The sequence below is a fragment of the Syngnathus leptorhynchus genome, chromosome 17 (assembly GCF_054491065.1).
Source record: "Syngnathus leptorhynchus isolate UIUO chromosome 17, UIUO_Slep, whole genome shotgun sequence".
NCBI lineage: Eukaryota > Metazoa > Chordata > Actinopteri > Syngnathiformes > Syngnathidae > Syngnathus > Syngnathus leptorhynchus.
The window spans coordinates 5,255,924-5,283,901 of NC_141211.1; the positions used below are offsets into that span (position 1 = coordinate 5,255,924).

The 27,978-nt window shown below is 41.8% G+C and overlaps 1 protein-coding gene across 1 annotated transcript in view; it reads right to left on the reverse strand.

The window, feature by feature from the left end:
- Nucleotides 1–27,978, reverse strand: part of spns2 (SPNS lysolipid transporter 2, sphingosine-1-phosphate) — a 31,374-nt gene extending 3,396 nt beyond the window's left edge. The window contains exons 1-12 of the mRNA XM_085935541.1: nt 27,575–27,978; nt 19,310–19,375; nt 11,124–11,260; nt 9,631–9,782; nt 8,695–8,761; nt 6,584–6,726; nt 5,834–5,995; nt 5,566–5,755; nt 4,375–4,440; nt 4,003–4,101; nt 2,598–2,761; nt 1,178–1,224 (exon numbers count right to left, since the gene is read on the reverse strand). Of these exons, the coding sequence (XP_085791667.1) occupies nt 1,182–1,224; nt 2,598–2,761; nt 4,003–4,101; nt 4,375–4,440; nt 5,566–5,755; nt 5,834–5,995; nt 6,584–6,726; nt 8,695–8,761; nt 9,631–9,782; nt 11,124–11,260; nt 19,310–19,375; nt 27,575–27,806 (1,521 nt within the window). The 5' untranslated portion in view covers nt 27,807–27,978 and the 3' untranslated portion in view covers nt 1,178–1,181. The remainder of the gene's footprint in view (nt 1–1,177; nt 1,225–2,597; nt 2,762–4,002; nt 4,102–4,374; nt 4,441–5,565; nt 5,756–5,833; nt 5,996–6,583; nt 6,727–8,694; nt 8,762–9,630; nt 9,783–11,123; nt 11,261–19,309; nt 19,376–27,574) is intronic.

A 27,978-nucleotide genomic window follows, 5' to 3' on the forward strand; every position in this document is an offset into this window, starting at 1 on the left:
ATTTCCATATTTTGTAGTAATTTAATGTAACACTCATAAGTTGGGGCTATAAATAGATGTAACGATTCCATCATTATAAGACAGGTTTCTCTGCCCCCCCCCCCCCCCCTCTTCCTGAGCTAATGGAGGCTGGCCAGGGAATAAAGTCCAATCAAGTTGATTGAGTGCTTTGGGACTGACAGGATGCAGCTCACGATTAAAGCGGTTCCTGCCTTCACACTTGGGCACGAATGGAAGTGTCTGCTAAAAGGAGGTCAAATATTTCATCACTGGCACAGTGTGTGACGCACATCTCTGTGTCTTTCTTTCTGGTTTCGACTCAATGAATGGCCCGCACCTGTATAAACACTTCATTTTGGACAACAGGTAGCAAATGCGAGTTTCACTTCAAGATGTGAAGTTTCTGCTGTCGGATCTCACGCTGGCCCATTTGACAAGCTCAATCCGCCCGCTAAGAATATTAATTGGCTCACTTGGTGGAGCTAGATTTTCCGTTTTTCTGCAAAACATATTATTAAGTCTTTACATAATGCTAATTATATGATCCCTTCGATAAACGGGTGGAAGAAAAAAAAATTGGAAAATACCCAAAAGTCAATTAGCTGGCTTTTTGGAACTGTTGGTTGAATATGATAACCTTTTTAAAATGTGAGTTTATCCTTATTTTGGACTGGGCCGGCGACTACATTTGTTCCTCATTGTTCTACTGTGTAAACTTGGCTGCTGAATTGCCCTTTATTGTTCTTTTTTTTTTTTTTCCCTCTTTGGTTAATACTTAGCACGCTGGGCAACGTGTGTATATCTGATAAAAAAAAAAAAAGAGCCAGGAACTGGGGAAGGCTGCAAGCACGGCTCTTGATAAGATGTTAAGTTATAGGTCAAATAACCACGCCAAGAATGTTGGACACTCTTTCAGCACAATGCTACTGTAAGCAATCAGTCGCGTGTATTAAAAGTCTGGATAACCTCACGTCAAAGGAAGTATGCTTACTCCATGCCAGACAGTTTGGTATTCTTCCAGCCATCCATTTTCTTTACCGCTTATCTTTTTTTTTAAGGGGAGTTGGAGCCTAACCCAGCCGAGGACAATGCCCTGAACTCGTCTCCACTTAATCAGTGTGAAGTAAACCAAAATATGATCACTCTAGTGTTAATATAAAAAAAAAAATTAAATTACCTGATCACATCTTGACGGAAGTCGAGGGCCGAGAGAGCTGGCTTAACCTGACAAGACATTTAAGAATTTAGATGCCGGAAAACAAAATGCAATACAGTATAATTGAATACAACCCTAAAACAAAAATGGTGGTTGCATCGTCACGATATAAGAACACAAAATGAGTGGTGTCGCCATGGCGATCCCAAAGCCAGCTCTTCTAATTACAAACTACAGTAGCATCAAATGTGAGATCAACTCAGGACGCATTTTGTTCCTAAAGCTGCTGCAACCCCCCCCCCCCCCCCCCAGCCCTGGCACGGTAGATGAGAACCATCTGCTCACTCATCACATCAGCGAGTGTAAATGTAGATTGGGTAAAATGCGGAGGGGTCACGCAACGAGCCTGAGTTATTTATAGAAACGGTGTTGCCAAAAAAAGACAGCAGCAGCCTTGAAATAAAAAAAAAAATAAAATAAAAAATTCTCCTCCAAGCTGGAAATAGACACAGCTACACGAGTTTGGCTCTTATAAATACTCAAAGAAGGGGAAACATGGAATTTATACATCAGAGGCTTTATAGCGTGAATGTAATCTATAAATATCAGGCGTGGAACAAGCCCCGTTATACAAAGTCGTGCACGTTGTCACTGTTCTTGTTCCCCGAGGAGACTGTTATGTAAGAACTGCTGCTGTTCAACTTTTTTTTTTTTTTTCTTCATTGACAAGTCTTGTTGAAATTTGTGAAGCGAGTTACAATGTATGTGTTTGGTCAATAATGAATTCTATTCCATCATTTCTGCTTGTTTTTAGAGAATATTGTAGAGGACCACAGATGAATACTTTTTCCTGACATAAGTGCCTTTAGGGGGTCATTTTTTATTATTATTTTTTTTTTTCCAGAAGCAGATCCCCGCAGAAACCACATCACAGCCGCTCGACGGCCTCTGTAAAATTCTAACATTTAACAATACACAGGGGTCAGATTAACAGCTTGGCCAGGGCGATTTCAAAGTACTGTACAGATTTCCACAAGCCCTTCCCAAACATTTCCCTCTAGTGTTACTTTCCAACCTCTTTGAATTGCTAATAGAATTTTTTTCCGCTTAAGCGATAGCAAATGTCTCGTTTCTGTTCATGAGGTGTGGGAACAACCATCAAAAAGACGAAGGCGAAGTGACTGGACAAGAGACGTCAGGTATCAGACGTACTTGCCACCCTGTCTAAAAATGTCCCTCGACTTTTACAGGAAGGAAGTCATTTCTGAGAAATGTCAGTGTGACAACACAAAAAGAAGGTGTTGGAAAAATATAAAGGCGAGAAAAATACATACAAATAAGCCAACATGCATTTTTGATTTGCACTCAGATGCTGACTAAAATGCTCAAAGTGGATTTAAACCCATAATGAGTCAAAATATATTCCAACATTGCCACTTACTGATTCTGAGCTTTGTCTCGGTCATCCAGAAAGAAGAGCGCAGTGGCCAGGAAGAACATGCCCCCCAGGACGATGATGAAGGGACATAGCATGAGGGCGTAGCCCAGACTGAGGAAACGCCACAGCGGCGACATGGTGTAGCTCTCTCGTAGGCTGTCGGAGATCTGCAACACGCCAGATAGAGGACGTAGAATCAAATATTTGACATATGCAAAATGGTCTTGTCTACACCATTGCTCATATGAATAGATTTTAAATCAATCTCCAGTATAAACCAGAAGAACAAAAAATATTGGGTCTTAAGAAAACCAAAGTAAAATTTCCCACATGTATAGAGTTGTCCAAAATGTCTGGCTCAGATGAAAAAGTAGAATTCACCGGGGATTGATAAATGTTTGTCCATATAGTATAATGTCATGGGAATACTTTGCAGTCAAAGAATAACACCAAGAGGAGAACAGACCTCAGTGTAGCTCCATTCATATCTCAAAGTCAGCGACAAATGGCACGGGGAGGCTCGTTGCTTTAAATAGACTGCTAATTATTCAGAAGCGTAAGGAAGGACAAGAGCTTCTTGTCTGAGAGCGAAAGACTCGGAGGTCAAAAGTTTCTCTTGATTTGTATGTTCGCAGCTGCTATTGGTAGAATTTGATGAGCAGAAATTCAAAAAGCAGTTCTCCTGTGTACTGGATGTGCCTGTGCCGGCTTAAGCGTCACTATGACTGCATTGCACTTGTTTGCGAAAGCTCACTTTTGGAACTGAGGTAGTGACGCACTTGGAGTATTGTGGCTCTTCTTTGGTCAGCACTGTGAAAGCCTGTGGACTTTCATTGCCCAGGTCAAATGGAAAAGTTTGGTTAAGAAGAATCATTTCTGCTAACTCAAATGATGGCAATTTGTGGAGCTGCTGATGTTTCTGGCATTCAAATGACTTTTGTCTTTTGACGAGCTCGTCAGTAGTGGCTTCATTCTTTTTTTTTTTTTTTTTTTTTTTTTTGTTCAGCATCAAGAAAAGGAATGAAAAGGGGAGCGCCACAACGGCTCGACAGCTGCGGTTAAGAATCAGTCAAAGACTTCCTGACCGAGCCCCTTGTGAACATTCCATACAATTTCACAATACGTCGTGTACATCCGTCAGGAAGTTGATAAACAAAAGTGGACTTTGATATCCTTGATGTCACTGCAGCATTAGCGGTTGGGTGACTCATGTTTATGGGTTTTGTCATGGAAACCGCTTCAACGTTCTTCCTGGTGGAGTTACATAGTATCAACTTTACTTTCGGTCACCTCTTTGACCTCCTGAAATTTCCTTGGAATACCAAAAACGTCTCCGACCTGAGTGGAATAAAACTCCCGAGCCTCATTTTGCACATTCCAACTGCCCTCAATTTTCAATTTGACTTACCAAGCCTATTAGGTACGGACTTCCCGCATCACCCAGTAGATGAGAGGTGAAGCTCTGGAAGGCCACCGCCGTTGCTCTCCGTGTGGGAATAACCACAAACTGCAAAGAGAAGGTCACAAGAAGCCAATTGGAGAATAGATTTTGCACCGTTTGTCATCACCCTGCTAAGTGACATAACCGCCAAGGAACATTTTTCACTCGGTCAAGTTTTGAGCCAGGATGAAAAATAGATTTGAAAAAGAAAGCCGTGTTGGTGAGGACATCTCATCAGCCTTCACGACTGAAAATACAACATGCGTATTTGTAATTAAATTGGTAAAATAACAGAATTCCCGGAGACGCCGAGGATAAGTATAGGTTAGGAATACTCACCATTAAAATGTCGGCAGTTATGGCCCAGTTCAGAAAGAGCAGCGTCTCTCCTATGAAGATGCAGACCTAAATAAAGACAACAACATTTAGCATGATATAGCGGCGAGCGACCGGTTTCCATCGTGTGGTTACGAGACACGACGCCACAAGAAGATTTGAACATTATAGCTGCTCCTGTGTGTGGGCATGCGCTGCCGAAATACAACTGCTTGCCTTGCTGCGGTTGAAAAACATGTTATTAAGATTTGGCTCAATTGTACGCAAAAGCGCAGCTCTTCAGTTTGATGAGACCAGACAAAAAAGAAAGATTATATGCCTATATATTTTTATATATATTTTTTTTATATATATATATTTTTTTTCCATAGTTTGGTTCCAGCTACGAGATGCGACTCTTCATCTTCTTTTGGGTGTGGTAGTCAACTTTGAATAGCTTGTTGTGGTCATAATGTACATGAAAGGTGCGGTAGAAGCCGCAATTTCCATTTGGCTATTTTATTTTTTTTAAAAACAACCCCCATTGGGATTTGCTTGTAACAGATCTATACGGGCCGCCGCTTTTTGTGTGGCGTATTTAAAGCCCGTTGACGTCGACTTCCCGTTGAGGAAATATCCTCTTTGCTTGTTCCGCACAGAAAGAGATGGAGACGCGGCTGCCGTGAAAAAGCGAGGAAGAAAGGCCGCTCGTCTGATTTGTTATGTCTTGATGATACAACGGCTGCTACAACCGTGTCACATCCGTCCGTCAGTGCCACGCTGCCAAATATGAGCTGACCACTTACAAGAGGCGAGTTCAAATTTGAACAAGTGAGAGGTGTGAGAACATTTAGAATCACCTTGGCACATTTTCAGATTTTCAAGGCTGTTTTTAAAAAAAAAAAAAAAACGGCTTTCTAGCATTATTAGTCAGCAAAGTGTTGAAAATAATTTCCTGTTCCTTTGTGCCTGATAAGCTTGACAACTAAGTCTGGCCTGCCACAGTTCATTGTTTCATGTGAGTTGCACCCTTTCCGACGTGCAAATTCCGTCATTTGGTTTGAAGACCTTTGGGCCGTTCTCTGGCATCAACAGATTTTTTCGTGGGCCACTTTTAATTACCAACTGCACTAAAATATGAATATCTTGCCGTCCGTCAAACGGTGCAAATACAAGCAACAATTTCTTTCCCCGCACGTTGCTCGAGACTCTTACGTAAGCTCCTATGATGTTCTTCTTTGCCACCACAAAAATAAGGCAGATGAAGATGGCCGAGCCCAACATGCTGACGGCGCACACCAGGGGGTCGGCCCGTTCCGTCTTCTTCCGACATAGGCGCGTGGTGGCGGCCCCGATCAGCACGCCCAACAGGCCCGTGATGCACGTGATTGCCCCAAAGATGAGACTGGTTGACAGAAGAAGAAAAGGAGATTATTGATTATTGATTCTGCTCTGGAATATTTCATTTTGTTTGTTCTTTCACCTCTCGGTGCTGCTGCAGATTTCTTTGTTGTCGCACGGTTCCGCAGTCGCAGTCTTCTGCACCACCTGAGCTCTGGCAAGGTAGATGGGAATCCACATCCCGAACGCGCCGGTAGCGAAGGAAACGGCGGCAGACGCCAAGGATGAGAACACGTAGCTCCGACTGGACATTGAAAAAAAAAAAAAAAGACAGGTCAATATTTTTAGTTTCTAGGAAAACAGTGCGTAAGAGTCAAATGATTAATTTTGATGAATATTTTTTCGGTTTAATAAGTGTCTGTTAAGTGGTAATAAAATATAACGCAACTCCACTTGACAGTTTAATGTCGGAAAATAACATGCTATTAAAAACGCCTTCCAGAGTTACTGAATCGAAGATTGTGTCGACCAACACTTAAACTCTTGCTCCGATCAAGAATAAGGTGCTGCAATAAAACCCCGTGGCAAAGTCAACTTTATGTCTTGGAGAAGCTATTTTAAGAAATGTGCCCAGCAAAGGTCAAGCCATGACAAAAGTGCACACATCCCGAGCGAGCGAGCGAGCGAGAGGCTGAGCGAGAGGCTGAGCGAGAGGCTGAGCGAGAGGCTGAGCGAGAGGCTGAGCGGCCTTCACTCACAGTCAAGCAGTGTTGCTGAGTGATTGACAAAGACTCACTGTGTCTATCCGCTGTTGACATTTCTAACGGCTTCTGTAGGTTAACCTTGCAAAAAATTGATTTTCATCTCAAACAGGAGATCCGAGTCATCTTACTTTTTAGCCAACGCCTTCATGTCACACATCCACGACGTGCGGGTCTTGATTCGTCCTCCCATCTGGTCGGCACTTCCTCGTTTTGGCTCAGGCACAAAAAGCAGGATCAGGGTCGCTGCAGTCATCCCCAAAACCGGAGACACCTATGGGAACACTTGTATAAGGCCTCACGGGATGCATAGGACAGTGTTTGGATGCTTGCAGGACAAGGAATGGTTGTGTTTAAAAGCTGAATGGATGCCCGCTGTGTTTGCTGATACGCTTGACATCCTAACTTTGAACACACGCTGCCTTTCTCTCTTAGTCTGGTCACGTTTACATGGCTGCATTGAAAGCCTGATCAGAATAATAAATGATTCTTGACACACCCAATTGGGAATATTCGAATCGGACTGAGCCCGTTACGATCAAGATATTATTGCGGATGAGAGACCGATTAATAATACGTAAAAAGACTTTTGTAACAAATAATTGGAAATAGAAATGATGTGGACATTCTGTGTCGGTTTCGATTCAAACGTACCCATCTAACGTGTAAAATGTTTTATTTATTTTTCCCCACGACTGTATTTTTCTTCCTATTTTATTGACACTACAAGAAGCTACAATGCTTGTATACTGAATAATACAATGAATTTTTACTTAGGCTTCACATGTATAATATAGCATAGTCTGCAGTTATATTCATCAATTATGAAGCAGATGCGCCGGCGAGATTTACTCGACTGATACAAAAGCAATTTCATCTTCCAGAGCAAATATTGTTTATATTACATAAGTAGCTCATGAAATGGCTTTCTAGGCATAAATAGTACGGCGTGAAAAAGTGAGTGCTTTGAGGCTCCAAGTAGTAGATGAGGTGTAATGTGCTTTATTGCCCCCACCCCATCTCGGATTTGCGAGGATTACATACATTGATCATTTCCTTCTTTTGCGTCTTGTCATATCTGCAATTTTCACTGCAGCATGAATATTAATGAGAGGAATTTTAGATGAGATATCCTCATGGACTAAGCTCTTTATTCATCAATTTTGTATTTAATTTGTTTGCTGCTAAATTCGAATGTATGAATTCAAAAATGTGTCTTTCGAATTATTCAGCAAGGCACAGCAAAACCTTAAATCCCACTGGGCCCATTCCACATTTCCTGTACGTATGGATGGTTTGCAATCCCACATACAAACGATTGCCCTCCCCCCCCCCACCATCTTTTAGGAAGGTCACAGGAACACGGCGGGCAAAAACAAGCGGAAGCTCTGTCGAGTCATTTTTTTTTTTTTTACCGACAGCAGGATAGCGCCGTTGTTTCATGCCTTCATATTTGTTTTCCTCCCACATGCCGAGCCAGTGACTAATTGGCTTTTGAATTGTTGTGTTCGAATGTCAGTGTGGCCACAGTGGAACAAACTGCCCTCTTTATTGTTATGTTTTGAACGTTCCACCAAGACCGGTCAGTATTGACTTCCTGTTTCTCTCTCCCCCGAAGCCAGCAAACTACCTGTCATGTCCAGGAATCCAAAGAAAACCTTTGTGACCCGTCGAAGGAATGTTCCTTTTCCGCCTTTAAATGACAGTTGCTTCATTAGAGGAGTCACGACCTTACATTGTTTGAGTTTTTTTTGTTTTTTTAAATGACCTCCAAAGTCAGCCTCACCTGGGGAATCCTGTTTCACATTTAACCAGTTTGTTTCCCTTTTGAGTGGAGGTGAAGTAAAAAAAAAAAAAAAAGCAAATGTTTACACTGTCATTCCCACAAAATCTAAATTTGGACGGTCTGTATTTTTCAAAGAAGTTATCATGTCATTTCTATGATATAATAATGCTATTATTTTACATTTACAAGTTTCTTGACCCCGTGATGCCATTTGAAATCTTTCCAAATTCTTTTTTGCAAACTTTTCTGAAGGATCCGAGCCGACGTCAATGCGTGAGTGACTTCTTTTGCCTTCAGCACGGTTTGCCCTGTCACTTCCTCACAACGTCCAGCCTTGTGTGCCCCCACTGTGTTTTTGACCCCTCTGAACCCCAACCACAGCCCCGCAGGAGGGGCACTAAATCCGTCCTTGTGTGGGTTTGTTTGTGTGTATAATGCAGCAGTTGATGGCCTTACCCTCAATGCCCAGTGCCAGTCTCCTGCAGCTACCTTGGCGCTGGTGCCCAGGATGTAACCCAATCCGCTGCAGGAAAAAAAAAGCGTCGATGATGCCACTGACACATGGATGTCATTTCTATATCAAGTGTATGACTCATCGGCCAGACTTTTCTCACTCTGTTTGTTTTCCATCCTTTCAATGTAGCAATAAACATATCCTCCTCGTATCGCGGCCTAATTAAAGACTGTCTAAGTTTTTGAAGTTGATGGAGACGTTTGTTGCAACTGGGCTGATTGGCTAATTGCTCTATTTGTGAAAACATTTTTGGAGGGAATCGTAAAAAGCTCGTTTTCAGGAGAACATACCGGGTTGCAAAAATTAATATAATGAATGGCAATTAGTGTTTAATGGGGGAAAAAATTAACCTCCAAATTCACTGAGGACAAAAGACCAATCTAATTTTAGAGAGCACACAACACAATCAATAAACTATAAATCGAGACCCGGTACGAAAGGGTCCACTTACAAAAAGATGGATTTGAATGATGTTATTTATTTTTTTATTTCTATATATATATATATTCCGGTTCTCCTTCTTTGAGTATCTTTTCCATTCTTTCTCTGCATTCTGCTACGCACTGTTCTGTTCATAATGTTAAACCTCAAATGAGTTTTTTTCCAGTGCTCCATCCACCGGTCCATTCATCTTTTATCACTCAGCTTTGTTTACTCTCTCCCTGTGGTCCTTTTTCACATTGAGAGCTGCAGATTTGTGCTTAAAATGCCTCCAATTCCCACACCCACCCCAGTATATTTAAAGTACTGCATTCTTGTGTGGGAGATGTTAGTGCAGCTGTATCAAGGTAAAACGCGTCCGTCATTTTGAGTCTGATCTTCATTATTTGTCCTGATTGATTACTGGACATTAGTGCGAAGATGTTTCTGCTGCTCACCTTCCCAAGGGGATGGCCAGGTAGAAGAAAGAGAGCATCATGGTACGCTTGTTATTGGTGAACAAGTCTCCAATGATGGTGGGGGAGATGGACGAGTAGCTGGACTCTCCAATGCCCACCAGACAGCGGGAGAGCGCAAACAACCAGTAGTACTGCACAAAGACAATAGAAATGGAAAAAATGATTCATTTGTTCTTGAATAATCTTGTGACAAGTCATCTCAGAATATTGCATAAGCTGCAAATATTAAATATTTCCTAGATATGGAGTCACTATTGGCCACCCCTGGTTACCATGTAGCTCCGCCCCTGGAGAATAAGCTATAAAATAATTTGATGACTGTCCTGTAATAATTGTCACACTTTTTTTAGACATGATAAACGGATAAGAATGTAATTAAATGGCTTAAGGAGTGGTCATAGGGGGCATCTGTGTGGGCAGCTGTTTCCATGGCAACACACTATCTGGGAAGATACAGTCTGTAATGCAAGAATAAATCCTTCTTTCTGATGTCACTCATCTAATCAAATAATTGAATACCATTGAGAGAGAAATTGAATTTTGCAGTACTGCTACAATATTAGCATTTTGGTGTCATTAGGAATTGAAGTGGCACACTCCAAAAATGTGCTTGAAGAGACTTCCTCAATTCAACAGCAGCACTTCATTTCATCTCAGCCTTAAGTCTCCTGGCTGCATTTCCCCGTTCAGGCAAATTAATGACTGCCATCTTGTCTCCACCCTCCTGAGACATCTATACTGTCATTTCTTTCTGACCAGCTCCCACTCAAAGCGCTACCGTGTCCTCTGAGAACTTGAGTGCTTCAGCTTTTCAGGCTGCGTGTAGTTGCCAGTCAAGTGGCGCTATCATGGCAGCACATTAGCTCTTTTCAATACCTTGAATCTTGGAGGTGATGTATTCATCAATGCCGATTTGTTTTGTGACCTTCCTTCCGTCCGCAGTTTCCGATCTACTACTTTGTATCATTTCAACTGTTGTGAGTTCAGCTACAATTTTTATCCTGTCGAGTCAATTTGTATTGATGCTACTCAAAAAGCTTTGTTGCATTTTTACGGCTTCCAATCCAATATGGTGATTGATCCCTTTATTGATTTGCCATATGATTAACCCTCGGTGGAGGTCTTGCACATTTATTTCCAAGCGCTCCTATTCCAGTGTGCACATGAAGCTCTAGAACTTAATCTTCTCATGTAATTGCTCCTGAGAGTATAATGTTATTGTTGAATGCACACAAAGGCTTTTCGAGATATCAAAACAAAACCGTCAAGGGCTAGTTAAACTGCCGTCTTATCTTCTAAAGTCTCGTAACCGAAACCAACCGTCGGCCTTGCTTAATTGGATGGAGGGCAAAGATGTAAAAAAAAAAACTGCCAACGTAGTTACGCCAGGCGTGACATTTTCATTTCCTTCCTTTCGACAAAAGCGTATCCACGATAATGAGCTTGTATGTCCCGCTATTGTTTTGTCGTACCTCTTTGCTGATGAAGGAGCTCAAGAGCGTAACGGTGGACCAAAAAAAAATACCGCAGCTCAGGATGGCCTTTCTGTTGAAACGGTCGCCCAGGTAACCAAAGATGGGAGCTGCCACCATGAAGCTGCAGATGAACACTGTGACAGGAAAGGACAAAGAAATGACACATTACAAAATGTTGCTTTGTGCCCTGCGGCTTATTTCCCAATGGCCATAAATAATTCCAGCAACTTTTTACAACTTCCCACTGAAGGTCCCATTAGTGCTTTAAAACGTGATGACTAATTGCTCGGCTGCAGCGAGGCCGCCCTCATTCTCTGGCTTTTTCGTCAATATTTACAGGCAGGGACCAGAAGGACGCAAATAGATCTTGCGGATTTTGCATTTTGAATCCACTCACGCTGACTTTGGGAGTCTTTGTGGTGCAGAAAGGACAAAGAGGTTACTCTTGACAGCAGTGGGAGAGCAAAGGAGGTAGGCTGCTGTTTTGACACATTGTCAGCATAAAGATGTGGTGGTAGGGGGAGGAGGAGGGGGGGAACGTTATATAAGAGCCACGCATCCCAGCCGCACAGGATAAGGGGAGAAATCCGATTATGTCAACATGTGATATGGCAGAAAGAGAAATGGATGTCCTTTTTTTACCTTTCACGGAAAAAAAGCAGCATTCACTGATTCATTCAGTCATTCTCCTAACCACTTATCCCTGGGGTCAAGGGTGAGCCAGATTAAAATATAAAACTATAAGAAAAGATGAGAAATGAAACTGTTTTGATTGAATGTAATTAGAATAAGAGTCACGTACACAGGTTTGACTAAATGGTGGGCAGCGAGTGTTCGACCCAGTTTAGCAGGTTGTCAAAAAACATAAATGAGCTTCCTTGCGTCTTTATTACTTGTGACTTTGCGATATGTTGATGAGATGATTAGATAAGATATTCATAACGGCTCATTATCACCTTGTTGCAATGTCCGCACGTCGGAGCAGACTCAAGCACCTTGACACGGCGCTCATAATTATTCAGTGTTAACTTTGTTGCTTGTTTTCAAAGCACGCCTCAAAGCTTTTTAAATGTGGAAAAAGAATCGAACAAGATTGTCGGCTCCAGAGTCGATTTGGATTGATTTCAGTCTACGTGTACCTGAATCCAACGTGCTCATTTTCACACTGGGGTTATTGATGTTAGCTTAGTACTGAAAAGATCAACACATTAATAATAATAATTAAAAAAAAAAAATTACAATTTGACCAGGCAGATTCTTTTTTTTTTTTGACAGTAGAAATTGAGCAAATCCTAACATTCAAAATTGATTTATAGTATTTTAGAAATGGCCAATTTAGGTGGACAACGTATGACGTCCAATAAGCAAGAACTCTTAAACGGTTAACACGCATAAAATGCTGCCCATCCGCCCAAGTCACATTCCACCTTGTCCACCAAGTGCCTTCCTGTTTACTCAATCTAACAGGACACATCCACATGTTTGTTAGATCTTAACAAACCTTTTAGAGATACGTCTCCAATCTCAAGTAAAAATAGTAAACGTGTAATGCAAATGTGGTCGCAAAACCCAAACAGCTTTGTGGATGTTTATACAGCTGCCCCGATGAGAGAAAGAACATTTTTGATCATCTCAAAAGTCTTCATTATAATTTAAGCCTCTTTTTTTTTTTTTTTTTTTTTTTAGAAGGTGAGCATGATTGGTGGAGAACCTTTGTTAGATAAAAACATGGGAAATCCTGTTCTTGTTTTAATTGACTATAAAACCTCAGGAGGTGCCTCACCCTTATGAATACAAGCCACAGATCATCAGAGCATTCTATTTATGAGTGTGTCAAGGTGTGTTGTGTTTATTCACCAAACCTTGCACAAACACATTTGCCTGTGAAACATGAGACTCACCTGAAGATAGCACCTGTGACACTATGGTTGCTTGATACCCAAAGATTTTCCAAACATGTTTGCTTTCAATGTGAATACAGGAAAGCTTGTACTTGCACGAAAAGGCAGCAGTTTAGTTTGATAAAAGTGGAAGCAGCAAACATAAAGGAGACAGACGCCATTATCCCTGCCGCTTTCTTATTCCCAAATAGGCCTTTGAAGTCGAAAAGATTTGTGTTTCTGCTCAGCTGCTTTTTGGGGTGTTTTTATTAGAGCTGGCCAAACTGCTTTGGATACACATTTAATTATGCCGTCACAGTTGGAGTGAATAAAAAAAAGAATGCCAACAATTATAGCACATAACTGGAAGTGGTTGTAAGATTGTGTTCTGAAATTTTTTTTTTTAATCATTTTTTGATGTTTGTATTTATTTTTTAATGTATTTGATATTATGTATTTCGTTTTTTATTTCCATATATATATATTTTAAAACATAATTTTTTGAATCATTTTTTGACATTTGTATTTATTCTTTTATTGTATTTGATAATGATGTATATTTTGGTTTTATTTCCATATATATATATTTTTTTTTAATTAAATCTTTTCAAATATATAATTTAGACTTGCTTATATTTTTGCTTTTATTTATTTTGGATTTTAGCCGTTTTGTGTTCAATATATGTATGGCCCTCAATACTCATGCAGTTCATACCGTGTGGTAAAATGCAAGTGAGACCATAATATTTGAAATCAGGGGAGGACAGAGCAATTGAGAGCTAACAGTAAGGGGAGAAAATTTCCTTTCGCCACTTTTTCCATTCCATATTTGATTTTTTCGAACCACAGTGACATTTAATAGGTCCCAGCTAAGAAAATGCCACCTATCCACAAAGTACTGTGGATCTTTTAGCTGTGTAACCTGACAGTCAAGACAGTCAAAGCGAGGGCAGACAGCTGAAGGAATTTGACCAGAGAGGAGTAAAGAAAGACACATGCAATAATACGCAGGTCCGTACATGTCTGCAGGCGTCAATCAGTGCCCTTTTTAGCTACATTGTCCTGTTCACAGCCTGTTTTTGTGTCACTGCTTATCCCGTCACAAATTCTTGGGTGAATACCGCAGCTTTCCACTCTCGGAGTCATGACGAGGTTATCAGCATGCTGCAGCGGGAGTTGTTTGGATGATGAGAAAATGATGTATGTCTCTTCTGTTTGTATAATGAGATGTGCGACTGCTTTCACTCTTGGATTGTTTATTTAAAAAAATGAAAAATGTATAACAGGGATGGACAACTGTTGGCGTGCGATTGATTTTCAATTTTCAGGTGATTGTTTTTACCTACTACCGGTTTGATACAATTTTCAAGGATTTTCAATATAAACATATTTTTTTATTTAGTCCGCGCTATACTTTAAGTTGTAATATCACCTTTCACCACTAGATGGCTTAGTTGCACTTGCACCGGGTCCTACACTGCCCTAACTTATAACGTTCTAAGATCGAATAATTTCTTGCAGATTTGACAATTTTTATAAAAGACAGGCCGTTTCAGTGGAGAGAAAAAAGAATCAATGTGGTTATTTTGTTGTTTGCTTCAAACCCTTTGTTGTTCAATAGCGGATCTGATCCACATGTATTGAGGAATGTACTCAGAAATGAAATATATGAAAAGCATATTTGCATATTTGCCATAAAAGACCATTTATGCACAGATAGTCAATGAAACAAGTGAGATTCCACTATTGCTATTCTGGGCGACATCTGCTTGTAACCATGGCGACGCTATGTAAAGCTGTTAACTTTTACACAGGCTTTGAAAAGCACGCTTATTATCACCCCATCGATACTGTGCAGACAAAAGGGATGTTCTGAAGCAGAAATTCTGCAGACACCTTGATCAATTTAAGAAACTCATACAAGCAACAATGAGTTCATTGAACACATTGAACTTTGGTGTGAATTTGCGCGTGAATGCTCGTGTGTGTGTGTGTGTGTGTGTGTGTGTGTGTGTGTGTGTGTGTGTGTGCGGATAGTTCCAGATGGCCCTATAAACGAGAAGACACAGCGGGCAATTTTATACGCATGGGCATTTTGAATGAAATCAAAATAGCCAAGGAGGTTTCCCGCTATTGCGCTTGTGAAACGTGTGTAAATATAATGCTGTTTATTTTGAGTCCGGGGCCCTCATAAAAGCCAGCGTGGTTTTTCTCTTTGCCTTTTTTTTTCACGGTAAAATTAGCATGAAGCCATTCCAAATGTTTGATTCTCATCTGTGAGTATATAAATCATATGAACAAAAGGTGTTGTGTGCAATAAGGCTTCAGCGTGTTGTCAAGTGTACAGCTGGGAGTATATTTCTTCCTCTAATGATTAATGGGACTGCCCATGGTGACTGTGACACTTCCATTTGGACATTCACACATATCAGGCTACTGCCTTGGGGGATTCCCCTTCATGTGGCGCCCCCATGTATTCCTACATTCCTCAAATTTCTGATTACCACAAATTTACCCCTCAGTCCCCCCTCTGCTCAGTCTCGAGCGGTGTTGGATTACCAATCTGGGAAGCCTGGGAAATACCTCCGCAGCTCCCTCTCGCCTGGATCTGAACAGTTAATTCCCAACAGAAGCCGTAGTCAAATAGAGGCAAACTCCCACTTAAACCCTTTTTGATTGTATCCTATCTCGAATGGATAGTCGGTGCGTGTCACAGCTGCGTTCCATCCCGACTACCTGCTGCAGCTGGGGAGAATTACACGGAGCTCCGAAAAAGAAAAGCGTTTGGCTGCAACATCATCTTTTTGCTTATTAGCGGCACATACTGGAAGCAACTACACATGTGCTAAGAATAAAGAAAAAGCTGCTGACAGGAAGTGAGATTCAATTCAAGTCCAGACTGCTATTCAAGGCTAGAGGAAGGCTGGCGTGGTAGAGAATCAAAAAATATGCACTTAGGTGCAGCGTGAGGAGGACGGACCCCCCTTCCAAAATTATTCCCCAGCCGGCGTAATGACGACAGGCGACCCTGCTTGTCTGAATTTGTGCAATCCTTGTTGTTACGCTAATGGCTTATGAAACACACACAGACTATCCTTGACCTTCACCGACTGCATGTGCATTATAAAAGTCAAGTCCACGATTAACGAGAATTGATGTACCATTGGTGGGAAAGAATTGATCAGTTCTCTTTTCAAGAGAAAAAAAGAAGCGGAATAGCGATTAGCACGTTGGTATTACGGTTCTCATATTTCAGAGTTTCTATCTCGGTCGTGGGTTAGTACGTTCTCTTCGTTTTCAATTGACTTTTAAATCTAAACTGGGCGGTCAATCATCAGATTTGTAATTGATTTGATCAAGTGAAAGGCGTTCCAATCATGGCCGACAGCCGCCTTCCCTTGAGACGTGGCCTAGAAAAATATAGACACATGCACGCAGGGTGATGTCGGTGAATCATCGGGTCATCGTTCTATTTTAGGCTCGGCCAAAAAAGACCACAACGTAATTATTGGGGTAAATAATTCCGACAATTAAGGTGCATGTTTCTTGTATGCTCCCTTTTGCCGTCATCCCTGCAGCTCTCAAACTCTTCTAAGGTGACAACAAGGCAAAGGACAGCTGCCAAACTGCTGATAGAGAAAGAAGGGGTACCAAGGGATAGTGACTGAGACAAAATAGAAGCAGCTGTGATCCCTCAAAACAGCTGATCAAGCACAAGAGAAGATACAGGAATAACTTCTTTTTTTTTGCAAGTAACGAAAAGATTCCGAGAGCTTCTGATGACGCGTAGGTCGGATGTGCACGGATGAGCGTTTATCTAATCCAATTTAAATCAATATATGAAAATAAATAAAAAAAAATAAAAAAGTATATATATTCAGAATATATTTGGAATATTCTTGGGGCATTTTATGTTTTATTTGTATTCATCCAAAAATTCCATTTTCACTTAGCAGCGTCTTAATAGTTGGAGTGGCGAGTGGCCCCCGAGCACCTGTGGCCTCATTCCTTAAGCTCACATAGCAGCCCAATGACAGACTGACACCATGTTATGAGCGGAGGGGCTTGTCATGTCATTTCGTGCGAGTGTGTGTGTGTGTGTGTGTAAATGAGCGCGCTAGTGTGGCTATCGCATTACCCACAAGGTGGGCAGCCACACAGAATATGACACAGACAGGAATGTGAGCTGTTTTGAGCTATGGCTCCTCATTAGGATTCTTCACATCCAGAATTTCTCAGCCCGATATGACTTTCATGTTCTACCAGTTGAGGATAATGACATCGTCGCCTTCTATTATGACTTCAAATTTGATTTCTGAATTGCCTCAAAGTATAAAATGGAGAAAGTCAATCTGGTTAGGCTGGAAAGTCGTTTAAGCGAAAGGTAATATCATCCAGGTGAACGAGCTTTTGCATTAACCTTTGTTGCCCTCCGTGCCCTCGGGACCGGTACGGTTCACAGCTGCGCGAGTGCGTCACTCACCTCGGGCAGCCGGAGGGGCCATTAGAGCAGACCTGACATTTGCAGCGGGAGAGCTAAGACCTCGTGCTGTCGTCTGACAAGTCCGGTGGGCTCAGGTGAGAGCATCTCGGTATTGTGACGGGCTCGAGAGCTCCAGGCTTACGCATCGACTTTTTAACTAACTCTCACAAGAGATCTGACAGTTGAGGATTGGGTGTCTTGCTCAAGGGCACTTTTAGCAACTCTCCTCTCTCTCCATCTTCTCAAATTCCCAAAGTCCCAAAAAGCTAAGTCATTACACCATACAAGGAAATGAGTCGTACGCTATGTTGGACTCTCCAAAAAAAGTCTGCAGGTTCTCCAGCATTCTCTTTTTTTTTTTTTTTTTCTTCCGTTTCCCATATTTTGAATCCACTTGCGGAGGAAATTAGAGTCAATACCTCAGTGGAAATGTTTGAATAGTTACTTAAGACTTATTTTTACACTTTGGTATTTAGTTAAATGATACATCGTGTCCTTTCCTGCTTGGTGATGATGATTGAACCTCAGGTTCTTGCTCTATGACTGACTGGAACAAGAGTGGCAGGAACAAACACTTTCCCCAAGGCATATCTTCTATTTCAGCTCATTAAATGGACACTTATACTGTTTTAGTTTGAATTGCATCATATGCATGTTCATTTTTTTGTAGCCTGTCCAAGTTCCTGTCTAACACCTCCACGGTAGTTTGTGGTCCAAGGTGGGCGGAAGTTGCCATGACGGAGGTAGTGAGGAAGGAAAAAAGGCAGAGCGTTTCTGGCCCGCAGGTGCTTACAGAGACTTGGATTGTTCTCTCAGGGGATAAAAGTTGGGTGGACTGAACCAGAGGGACGTGAAAATACTGTAAACATATGCAGTGTGTATACACGTCCACGCTGGGAGTCAACTCGTGACATCACCTTCACACTTAGGTTCCCTTCAGATTACAAACATGCAGCATTCCACAGTCTGTTGTGAGGAAAGGTCGTCTGGGGATCAGGGGCCAAGCGGAGTCTGAGCTACCGCAGGTCCAGGCAGGCCAGGTCTTCTACTTTTAGACCGGTCGGGAGAGGTGAAGGGCAAATCAGCCATCTCTTTTTCACTCATGAAGAATGTGAGGTGTGTGCACCAAGTGTGGATGTGTCAATAACCCCAATTATGATCCAAAGTAAACAGAATTCAAAGTAAAAAGCTGCAGTGTTTTCCACTTTCCTGTTAAGATTTCATCCAAATGTGAAGCAGTGTGTTATTTTATTGAGGTTTTCACACTTTGAAAAAATGTTAGTCGTCAAGCGGCAAAGCAATATAAAAAAAAAAATCGGGAATTGGGTGAAAATTAGATTTGGAAGTGATGAAATGGCCCTTTCACTGGGAGGGGAAAAAAAAATATGACCTAAGTGTTTTTTTCCTGGAGGATATTTTTGTCTTTAAGACACCATTCAGGTCACTTTCAGTTAGCTTAGGGAACATCAAGCATGGGAGGAAAACACTGGGCTGTATTCTTGGCCTCAACGGGCCTTTGTGTACCCAAGTGATGGTGTTGAAATGACTCGGAGGCCGCGCTGAGACAAGACTGGCTCCTGTCCTCCAATAAGAGGGCTTTGGATGCTATCTCCCGAAAAAAAGAGGGATTCATTAGGATCGGAGGAAACCCCGCCTTAAACCCAAGTGCGCACACATTAAGGCTACAAGCAGACTCCCAATTTGCAACATGTTTTCCTTTCTTGCCAATGCAATGGGCTACTCGCAAAACACCCCATTAAAGCCACATTATGTCATTCTTTTCTTTCAAATAAAACCTTTTAGGCTAAAGGGACACATACCTGTTTGCAACAAGGCCACCACGCTGTCGGATACCTCGAAATCTTTTTGGATGTCAAGCGCCACGCCTGCAAACAAGGAAAGCAAGATTTCTTTTGAATCATTTGAAAAGTGACCGACATTTGGATGAATATGATGGATAGATGGCTTTAATTACGGAATTAATAGATGAGCAGAAATAGCACTTGAGTAATGAAGTGCTCGCTTAATGGACACAAACATCATTAGCAGTAGCCTTGTGATAATTGGACAATTTGCGTTTTATGTCGTTACACACGACGAGACGGCTCAGCGGGCGTCTGCGTCAGGTTAAATATAGCCGCCGGCTTCTATCGAGCCCACAGATGAACAGCGGAGGTGTCGTAACAGCCTTTGTAGGTCTTTGAAGGCATCTTAAGCCTGTTTCTGAAAGCTCAAGCATACTTTTGCAGAAATGGAGAAAATTCCAATAGTCATATCTCGTATGCATCAATGGTATGAACCTGAAATGTGTTTCCCTACGGTCTTCTAGAGCTCAAGTGAGGATTGCACCAAAATGAAACAGAAGCATGACTAACATTTAAAAAAAAAAAAAAAGCTGGCAGCTCGTGATCTTTCCCAGCTTCAACCTGACCTCAAGATTCCTGCAATAAATGACTTTTTAAGCAGCAGCGGCATGCAAATGGTCATCTCCAGAAGAGGGTGTGTAGGTCAACAACCAAGATGATAACCAAGAGGTCAATGCTGCTATTCTCAGTATTGACATGGCTTTCCTTCAAAGAACTTCAAACATACGTTAGGCAGGTGCATTTTACCTTTTGACTTCCTTCTCATGTCACCTTATTTAACCCCGCTACTCACGTCCGAATTGTTGAATGAAACAGTACAAGAGTGTTTATCAGTACAGAATCCCCAAATTTATTTGTAGTCGTCAGTAATTAGGCCAGAAGAAGCCTTCAAAGTCGCTAGGGAGGGGTGGGGGGGGGGGTGGGGGGGTCCTACACCAGATGGTGGAGTGTCTCTCTTGGATGCAGTCTACAGAAAATATTACAGGTAGGACTGGTTAATTGTAAGAAGCTGGAATGGAAACCAAAACGTTGTATAAACATCTAGTGAAACCTGTTCAAAAAGGGAAACTGTTCATAATGTGTATTTATTTGAGTAGTGTTTTTGCAGCAGATTCAAGTGCAGCGAGCTGTGTAATCAACTGCGCTAATCTGTAACAGATTACAGAGGGCAAGTCGCCGTGGGTTCGGAACTATCATCACCGCTCTCATCGTAAAACCCTTCGGATTTTTTTTTTTTTTTTTTGTCTTTCCCTTTGTTCAAGTCACTCCCTCCTAAGTAATCGATAGAAACGGCTGACTTGTAAAACGTGTCTGTCTGATGATGAGGTAATACAAAGATGAACGGTAGCAGAGTACAGTTGCCATGGCGACGCTTGGTGCTCCAAAAAAAGATAAAGGTCAAGAATCCACAGTGGAATTGAACTGTCTTTTTTTTTTTTTTTTCTTCAATTCCTTTCTGTTCAAGATTAGACTTGCTTATTCTTTTCATCAAGTGCCTCCCGTTAAAAAGGTTAAACTGAATGTGAGAAACTATCAAAACATTTTTTGACACATTTTCAAACCGTATCAAATAACCACAAATCTCATTTAAGAGAAGTTAATTAGTTGCTTGTGGGGTTTCTCGCGCGTGTAAGCATGACTCAAAGCTAAAGTCATTGTAGGAATGTGGATCCACCTGATTGAACAGCAACTCCCATTTTTATTTCACACAGCCAACCACCATGATCAAATATATTTTGCAACTCTGTCTTTGTGAGACAAATTGATAAACATACTGTATTGACACACTTTGCAGACCTGCAAAGAAATATTTGATTATAATTATCAAATGACATAACAGGCAACATGAGGGCAGATTTTACATTGGAACCCCAACTGGTCCAGGTTCTATTTCTGCCCCCGAGAAAGTAGGTTAAAAGGAAGCAAAAAATAGCTGTCCAATTTAAGCGCAGTGAGATGCATTAACAAATAGGTGATGGCCTTAAAAAGTCAGACGACTGACTGAAGCTTTTTTTTTTTTTTTTTCCTTGTTTACATCTATCTAGAGTGTGTGTGTGCTCCCTGTCTGTGTGTGCCCACACGAGTGTAAGTGAAAGGGAAGCAGTGGATGGAAGTCACTCATTCTGGCCCGGTTCTGGCGTGCAGCGGTAAACCGCCGTGCTGATGTGGCTCCGTCCTCCCCCCCCCCCCCTTTCTTCCATTCCGGCAAAAGGGGGGTGATCACCCCACTCGGTATAAATAGTCAGAGAGAGAGACCAAAAGCAGGGGATATAATAAGGCAGGAGAAAGTGCATGTTTGGTTTTGTTCTGGGTTTGATCAGTTTTTAGATGCGAGCATGAGATAAACGCAAACAACAACGGCCGCCGTGAAGAGAAGTTCAGATTCAAGTGAAGAGAAGTCAACCGCAAATATGTCCGACTGTGGCCGGTGGGCTGCCGAGCGACCGACCGACTGTTCTCCTCCCTTGCCATGTGGCCACAGTGGGCGAGGAAGCCTTTCTTTTCTTTTTTTTTTCTTTTTAATTCTTTCCTCTGTCACACAGAAAGGAAATGTACTGCAGATGTATGAGAAAACGTGGAGCTGACTTCACGCTCAGGCTAGAGAGCATGTTGAGGTGGATTTACCCGCAAAAAAATAATAATAACAAGGGCTAGTTAATTGAAAAATTTGTGTACATAATGAAAAGGAAACTCCATATTTCCATCCGACATTTTAAATGAGCTTCTGGAATTTTGTACGACTTGAGAATATTGTCGTCGTCACGTGGCTCATTTGCATGAGACAGGACCGCCCCTCAAAAGTCTGAAGCAAAATCTCCTTCATGGCTTCTAGATTTGCCAATTTGATTCATAGGCAATTTTCTAATCAACAGGTTGAATTCAGCTCTGGCACTGCAGCCCATTAGTCCCAGTCTGTACGTGCTAAATGTTTTATGTCTGGAGCGGGAATACACGCTGAAGCAGACTGAACCTATAGCTCTTCAATAATATATTTGGAGGAGCTACCTCCACTTGTTCAGGAGATCATGTATTCATGACTGACAAGCAAGGTGGTCTGTCTTTTAAAGTTATAGCAAAGTCATTTTGTAGCTTGGTTATGTGTTTTAATTAGCATAACTTTAATTATTGCAGGATTAAGCTGCGTATAGCTTGTGAAAATAATTGACACTTAATTAAGATAAAGTCTTTTTTTTTGGCTGCTATAACGTCCACGGCTTTTCTGGGCCTCTTTATTGTGTTGACATGTGAGATGTGGAGAGGAATGAGAATCTATTTTCAATTTAGAATCAAATGGCTTCCAACACTCCACGATCATAAAATACCGACTCGTTGGAATATGGTGCCGACTTTCCAAAATTGACAAATTAGGGTCAAAATTGCTTTTGAAAAAAGCCATTATTTAGGAAAATCTTTATTTTGAGGTTTGGAAAAAAAAAAGGCAAAACATATCGTATGTGTTTTTAATCGGCGCAGGCCATCAAACACAAAATGCGGCTTTGGGTTTTTGGACTCGGCGTAGAACTGGAATGTCAGCACGTCTCCTCCGTGCGACGTCTGCAAAATAAAAACACCACTTCCACTTCACGACATCAAAAAGGATTCCCATTGGGCAGCCATAACTACTACATTTTGGTCATAAATAATAACATATCTGTCATTCCCATCGCGTGTAATTGAACTAAGTGGAGACGTTTATTTTTATTCTTGAAGTTCCGAGATAAATACGAGAGTGGAACATGTTATTACCGTGACCAAACTTCCGTCTGGCTTTTCATCCAAATCGCACACATCGACACATTTATACCGACCGAGAATCTGTCATTTAAATCAACTCCATTTCAATCACGTATCAGTTTAGCTTTGTCTCATTTTTCCTCGTCTCATAAATTAGATACCCATCTCATTACTTCCTCCCCAATTCCATCAAACACTTGCAGAAACCCAAATATATATTTTTTTTAACTCAAATCTGCATTCTTCAAGTATTTAATATTAAAAAATAATGTGACCCATTTCTAAATCCAAGCTGCATTATTTACAGCTCGCAATGAAATCAAACAGAGACGGGCCTCGTTTGCTTATCCTTTAACACTATGAAACTAACCTTTGACCTACATATCAACAAATCAAATGTTAAAAAAAGAAGGTTGATGAAATTAGAGGAGCGCCAACACATACTAAGCTCGCTGGTCGTCTGATATGAGCGATGACGTAATCCCTCCGCTATCACATGTAAACGTAGCGAAAGATTCTTTTATTCCAGAAAGCTCGGCGCCGCTGTAAATAAACAGCGCACATGAGAATATGGCAGCTGTCGGCATATGAAAACTACAAAATTCTGCCAGTGATGTGAAGAAATGGAATGCATGGGGAGTCCATATTTTAAGCAGGCTTGAGCTTTGACTTGACAGCGTGTCTGACGCGGCAACGTTCCGAAGCCGTTGCCTATCTCGTCGCTTCCTTCCTGTGATCTTGCTGTCTGCCAGCAGGTAAACACCACAATCTTCAAAGATAATCAAGCGGGAAGGGACGTTGCACTTTTAATGTGGGAAGGAGAGAATTGAAGGATGGTTGCTTGGATGCTCCTTCCACTTGTGACTCATCTTTGCTTCCCACTCCAACATGCTTTGAAATCTAGCGATTTCCCCCCACAACACGTTGGACGGAGGATGCGACGGCGAACAAACGATAGCACTCTGCTGTTCTTTCCACACGATGACAGGGGAGGATGACGATTATCGGGTTGCTGCTTGGGGTGTCAAAGATCAACAGGCAGCTTGAGCAAGTTGTTGACTCCAAAAAGCTACTGGACGTTAAAAAGGCTGATAATTGTCAAGTCTGACAGTTTCAAGCATAATTTGGTTTGGGCTGGGTTGTTCTCTAAATAGACAAAAATATGAATATCGTAATCTGAAGATGGCTGGAATCACCAAAGTGGATTTTCATTGTTTTTTTTTTTTTTTTTTTTGAGTTCATGCACAGGGGTAACTTGATGAAAAATCTGGGTTGGCCACATGAAAGAATCTGGAGGATTCTAATTCCATTGGTTACTATTACAGACGTCAGCTAAATTGGAGCCTTAGGAACACACAGACTGTTTTCACACGCTAGGATATAGAAATAAAGACATTCTGTGGGAACCAGGGTGGAAAAATCCATCATGCCATTGTCACGGATCTGTGTTCAAATTCAACCAATCAATTCAAGGTAAATAAACTACATTTAATTTAAAAGCAAGAAAGCATCTTTTTTGAATTTGCAAATTCTTTCATGTTTTGCTGTAAAAGAAACCAAACAAGCACCCGAAGAAGGTCCACACATCAAAGCGTAACTAAAGATACGTGGTGATATAAGCAGCCACATCAACTTTTGGATATTATTCTTTACTTGATTGCAGCAGACACCTCCGCTTTCTTTCCTCACTTCCCTTCTTTTCCTTTCCAGCCACCGTGGAACTGAAACTATTTGCCGTTCTTGCACTTCCACGCCAGACTGTTGTGGCTAGTGACATCACACAGGAAATCATGTAGCGGCATGGAAATGCATGCCACATTTACCCCCGTAACCATGTAAAGCGCGAGTGCTGCGATGATGATGATGATGATGATGAGAAAACGGAGAAGCACATGGAAGACAAAGTAGCCGCATCTTTGCCAATGCGTGACAAAGAGCTGACCCGCCTTAAGAGGATTATCTAAGATGCGAGAGGCCAAAAAGTATACAAGTGCTTGTCCAAGAGGATGCATCTTTGTTTTGGGGCATTCCTGGAGTGACAGCTTGACACGTATGACGCAAGCAATAATCTGCACACCCCCCCCCTCTCTCCACCCCCAGTATGCGATTATCTGGCAGCCTTCAAATTACCACTATGTGGGGGGGGGGGGCGGCTATAAAAGAGATCAAGGTTGACTTACTGATCAAGCAAATAACTTTAAGTGCCCAGCGTCTGCCTCATATTCTCTCTAAAAAAAAAAAATACATTTAATCCCCTCTTTATGATAAACTCTTGTGGTGTGGGATTTAAGGTTTCAAAGCGAACTCAAATTGAATTAAACATAGTGGCACCCAAAATCAAAAAAAAAAAAAAGTTAATTGAATAAAAGTATCCATGTGCTCTCCTCTTCCGGTAATTTTGAGCTGAAATTGCATTTCACTTTTTAGTACAGGGAAATAAGAAAAGAGCCTCGTATGTCGCAGTGCACAGTAACACTGCAGCCTTGTCTGCGTCACATTCTCAGTCGTAAAAGAAAAAAAAAAAAAAAAAGGGTAGTCAGCTGAGCTGAAATGAAAGTGGCTATTGGCATTTACCACCTCCTCCCTTCAGCAAACACTATTTTTCATTTCTATACAAACTATGAATGTGTGTATTGAAAGGTATATTTCGAAAAATAAAACACTTGATTTGGAGAATGTTACCATTCCAAAATAATCTTCCTACTTGTGCAATTTCATTGTTGTGAGGCAGAATAGCTTGGGTCGGTGTCTGGGATGGTCACCCTCCGTCTCACTGACAATGCTTTAGTGATCCATGCACACACAACACACACACTACAGTCATGGCTATTGGTACAAAGCCCTTTTGACGTTCAGGAGCAAGAAGGGGGGGGGGGGGGGGCGTGGTATTTTAACGCTGCTTGCATTCTCCATCTACTTTCTTCAAACTACCCCTTCCACTGCTGCAGCCCCCCCTCTGCTTACAACTCCCTTCTCTCATTCATCTCTGGAAGGGTGGTCGGGTGTGTATGTGTGTGTGTGAGGGGAGGGGGGAGGACCCATTTATTTTGTGTGTTTGCTTTTTCTATGGGTGTGCACTCATGCCTGTTTAATTGACATTAAGATCTACGACTTGGGATTAGGTACCTGCTACTGAGTGAGGAAAATGACTTCAGGACATGTAGAAAGTAAAAAAATAAAATCCATCAAGATTTGGAATGGAGACAATTGAAATGTGCTGGTAAGATTCCATCATCTAATTTCCAACTGCAATGTCGCTCAGCTAGCAAGGGGAGGAGAGAGAACGCCTCGTAGATTGCAGGAGGATGACAGATAGGCTCACGCTGTACGTTTGTTTTTTTTCCGAGGGTCCAATGCACATTATGACCGTGCATAATGCAAAAACAGCTCGGCCGAGTTCAGGTGACCGCACTTGGCCCATCATCGGTTTGCGAGTTTTAGAATTTTTTTTTTTCACCTATGAATTTTTCGAGACTCTAAGTGATGGTGAGACTGATTTGGAGGTTGCTAACTGCAGCGATCATCAACACCCTCTTAAGGCTCCGCCTCTTTACAGCTAACAGATTGGACCCGGACCCCTCAGGATGTTGCAGGCCACTTAGCAAGTGCACACCATGTAGGACACACTCCTACTTCATGTTTGCTTTCTGTCACAATTTCAAAATCCTCTTGCTTAGATTGCATTGATAACATCTCCATGTAACAATGTAGCATTGTTTTTAGCGGCGACTGCAAAAATCAAAATGTTACTCAGGAATGAATTCCTTTATATGGCTAAATTACACTTCCCTCCATTCTTTGGTGCTGCAGCAATATTGTTAACTCGTTCACTGCTAAGAATACAAGGTCCGATTACAAAATGTATGACTAGGTGGGGTAGACTTTGATTCCATTTTATAACCAGCAATTTTATCCTAAGATTTGCTTCAACATCACCTCAACAAAAATATTCATTTCTGTTTAAATTTTAGTTTTGATTTCACAATGAGCATTCCAGTGACCAAGAAGGCTTATCCACCACATGGCTTCATCTCATCATCATCTCACAGCAAGCTGCAGCACATAATATTGAACTACCACCTCCATCCCCCCCTCCTCCAAGAACATCCTTCAGATCCATCTTAAAGATTTCTCAACCATCATCGACGGTTGTGCATGGCTACAGTGGATCCGATCAATGATTATTTGCGGCATCTCAGTGATTACTGTGGAGCGTTTCCTTGAGAAATAACGAAGGCGCGTCACTTTGATTGAATCAACTCAAAGTCCACGAGCGAGGAAATAACACAGCAAGTGGATGGGTCCACTACACCGAGGCGATCCTATTGTTCCGCCCGTCTGAGCTTGAGATGAGCTGATAAATACTCAAGACGTTTCCAGCCAATTAACGCACGGAGCAAAAAAAAAAAAAAAAGATAAGTAGACAATGCTCCATAATCTTTAATGATATAGTAGTGGGGGAAAAAAAAAAAAAGAAGCTCTTACCGGCTACTGTGCATCTGTCCATGTAATTGAGGACGTTCCCGAAACTGAGGATCACAGCAGCGACCACCGGCGAGCGACATCGGAGCAGGGCAGCGCGGAATTTCTGTCCGGGTTTGCAGGCGTGGAGGTCCGGGTTGGATTTGAGTGCGGGGCTCATACTACCCGACAACGTGCGCACTTCATCCAAATTGCTGCAGCCTTCCAGCTCGCATCCATCACCTTCCACGCACATTCTGGCTGGAGGAGGAATTAAAAAAAAAAAAAAAGAACTCAAGAGGGAGGGGACCACAATGAGCGGTCCTGCGTGAAATTAGTCGCTGTGGAAGTGTTGTCTTGAAAGCTGGAGCGCAGGATGAGCTCTTCTCGGGATCATATTTTTCCACCAGTGTGTAGTGACTGAGGGG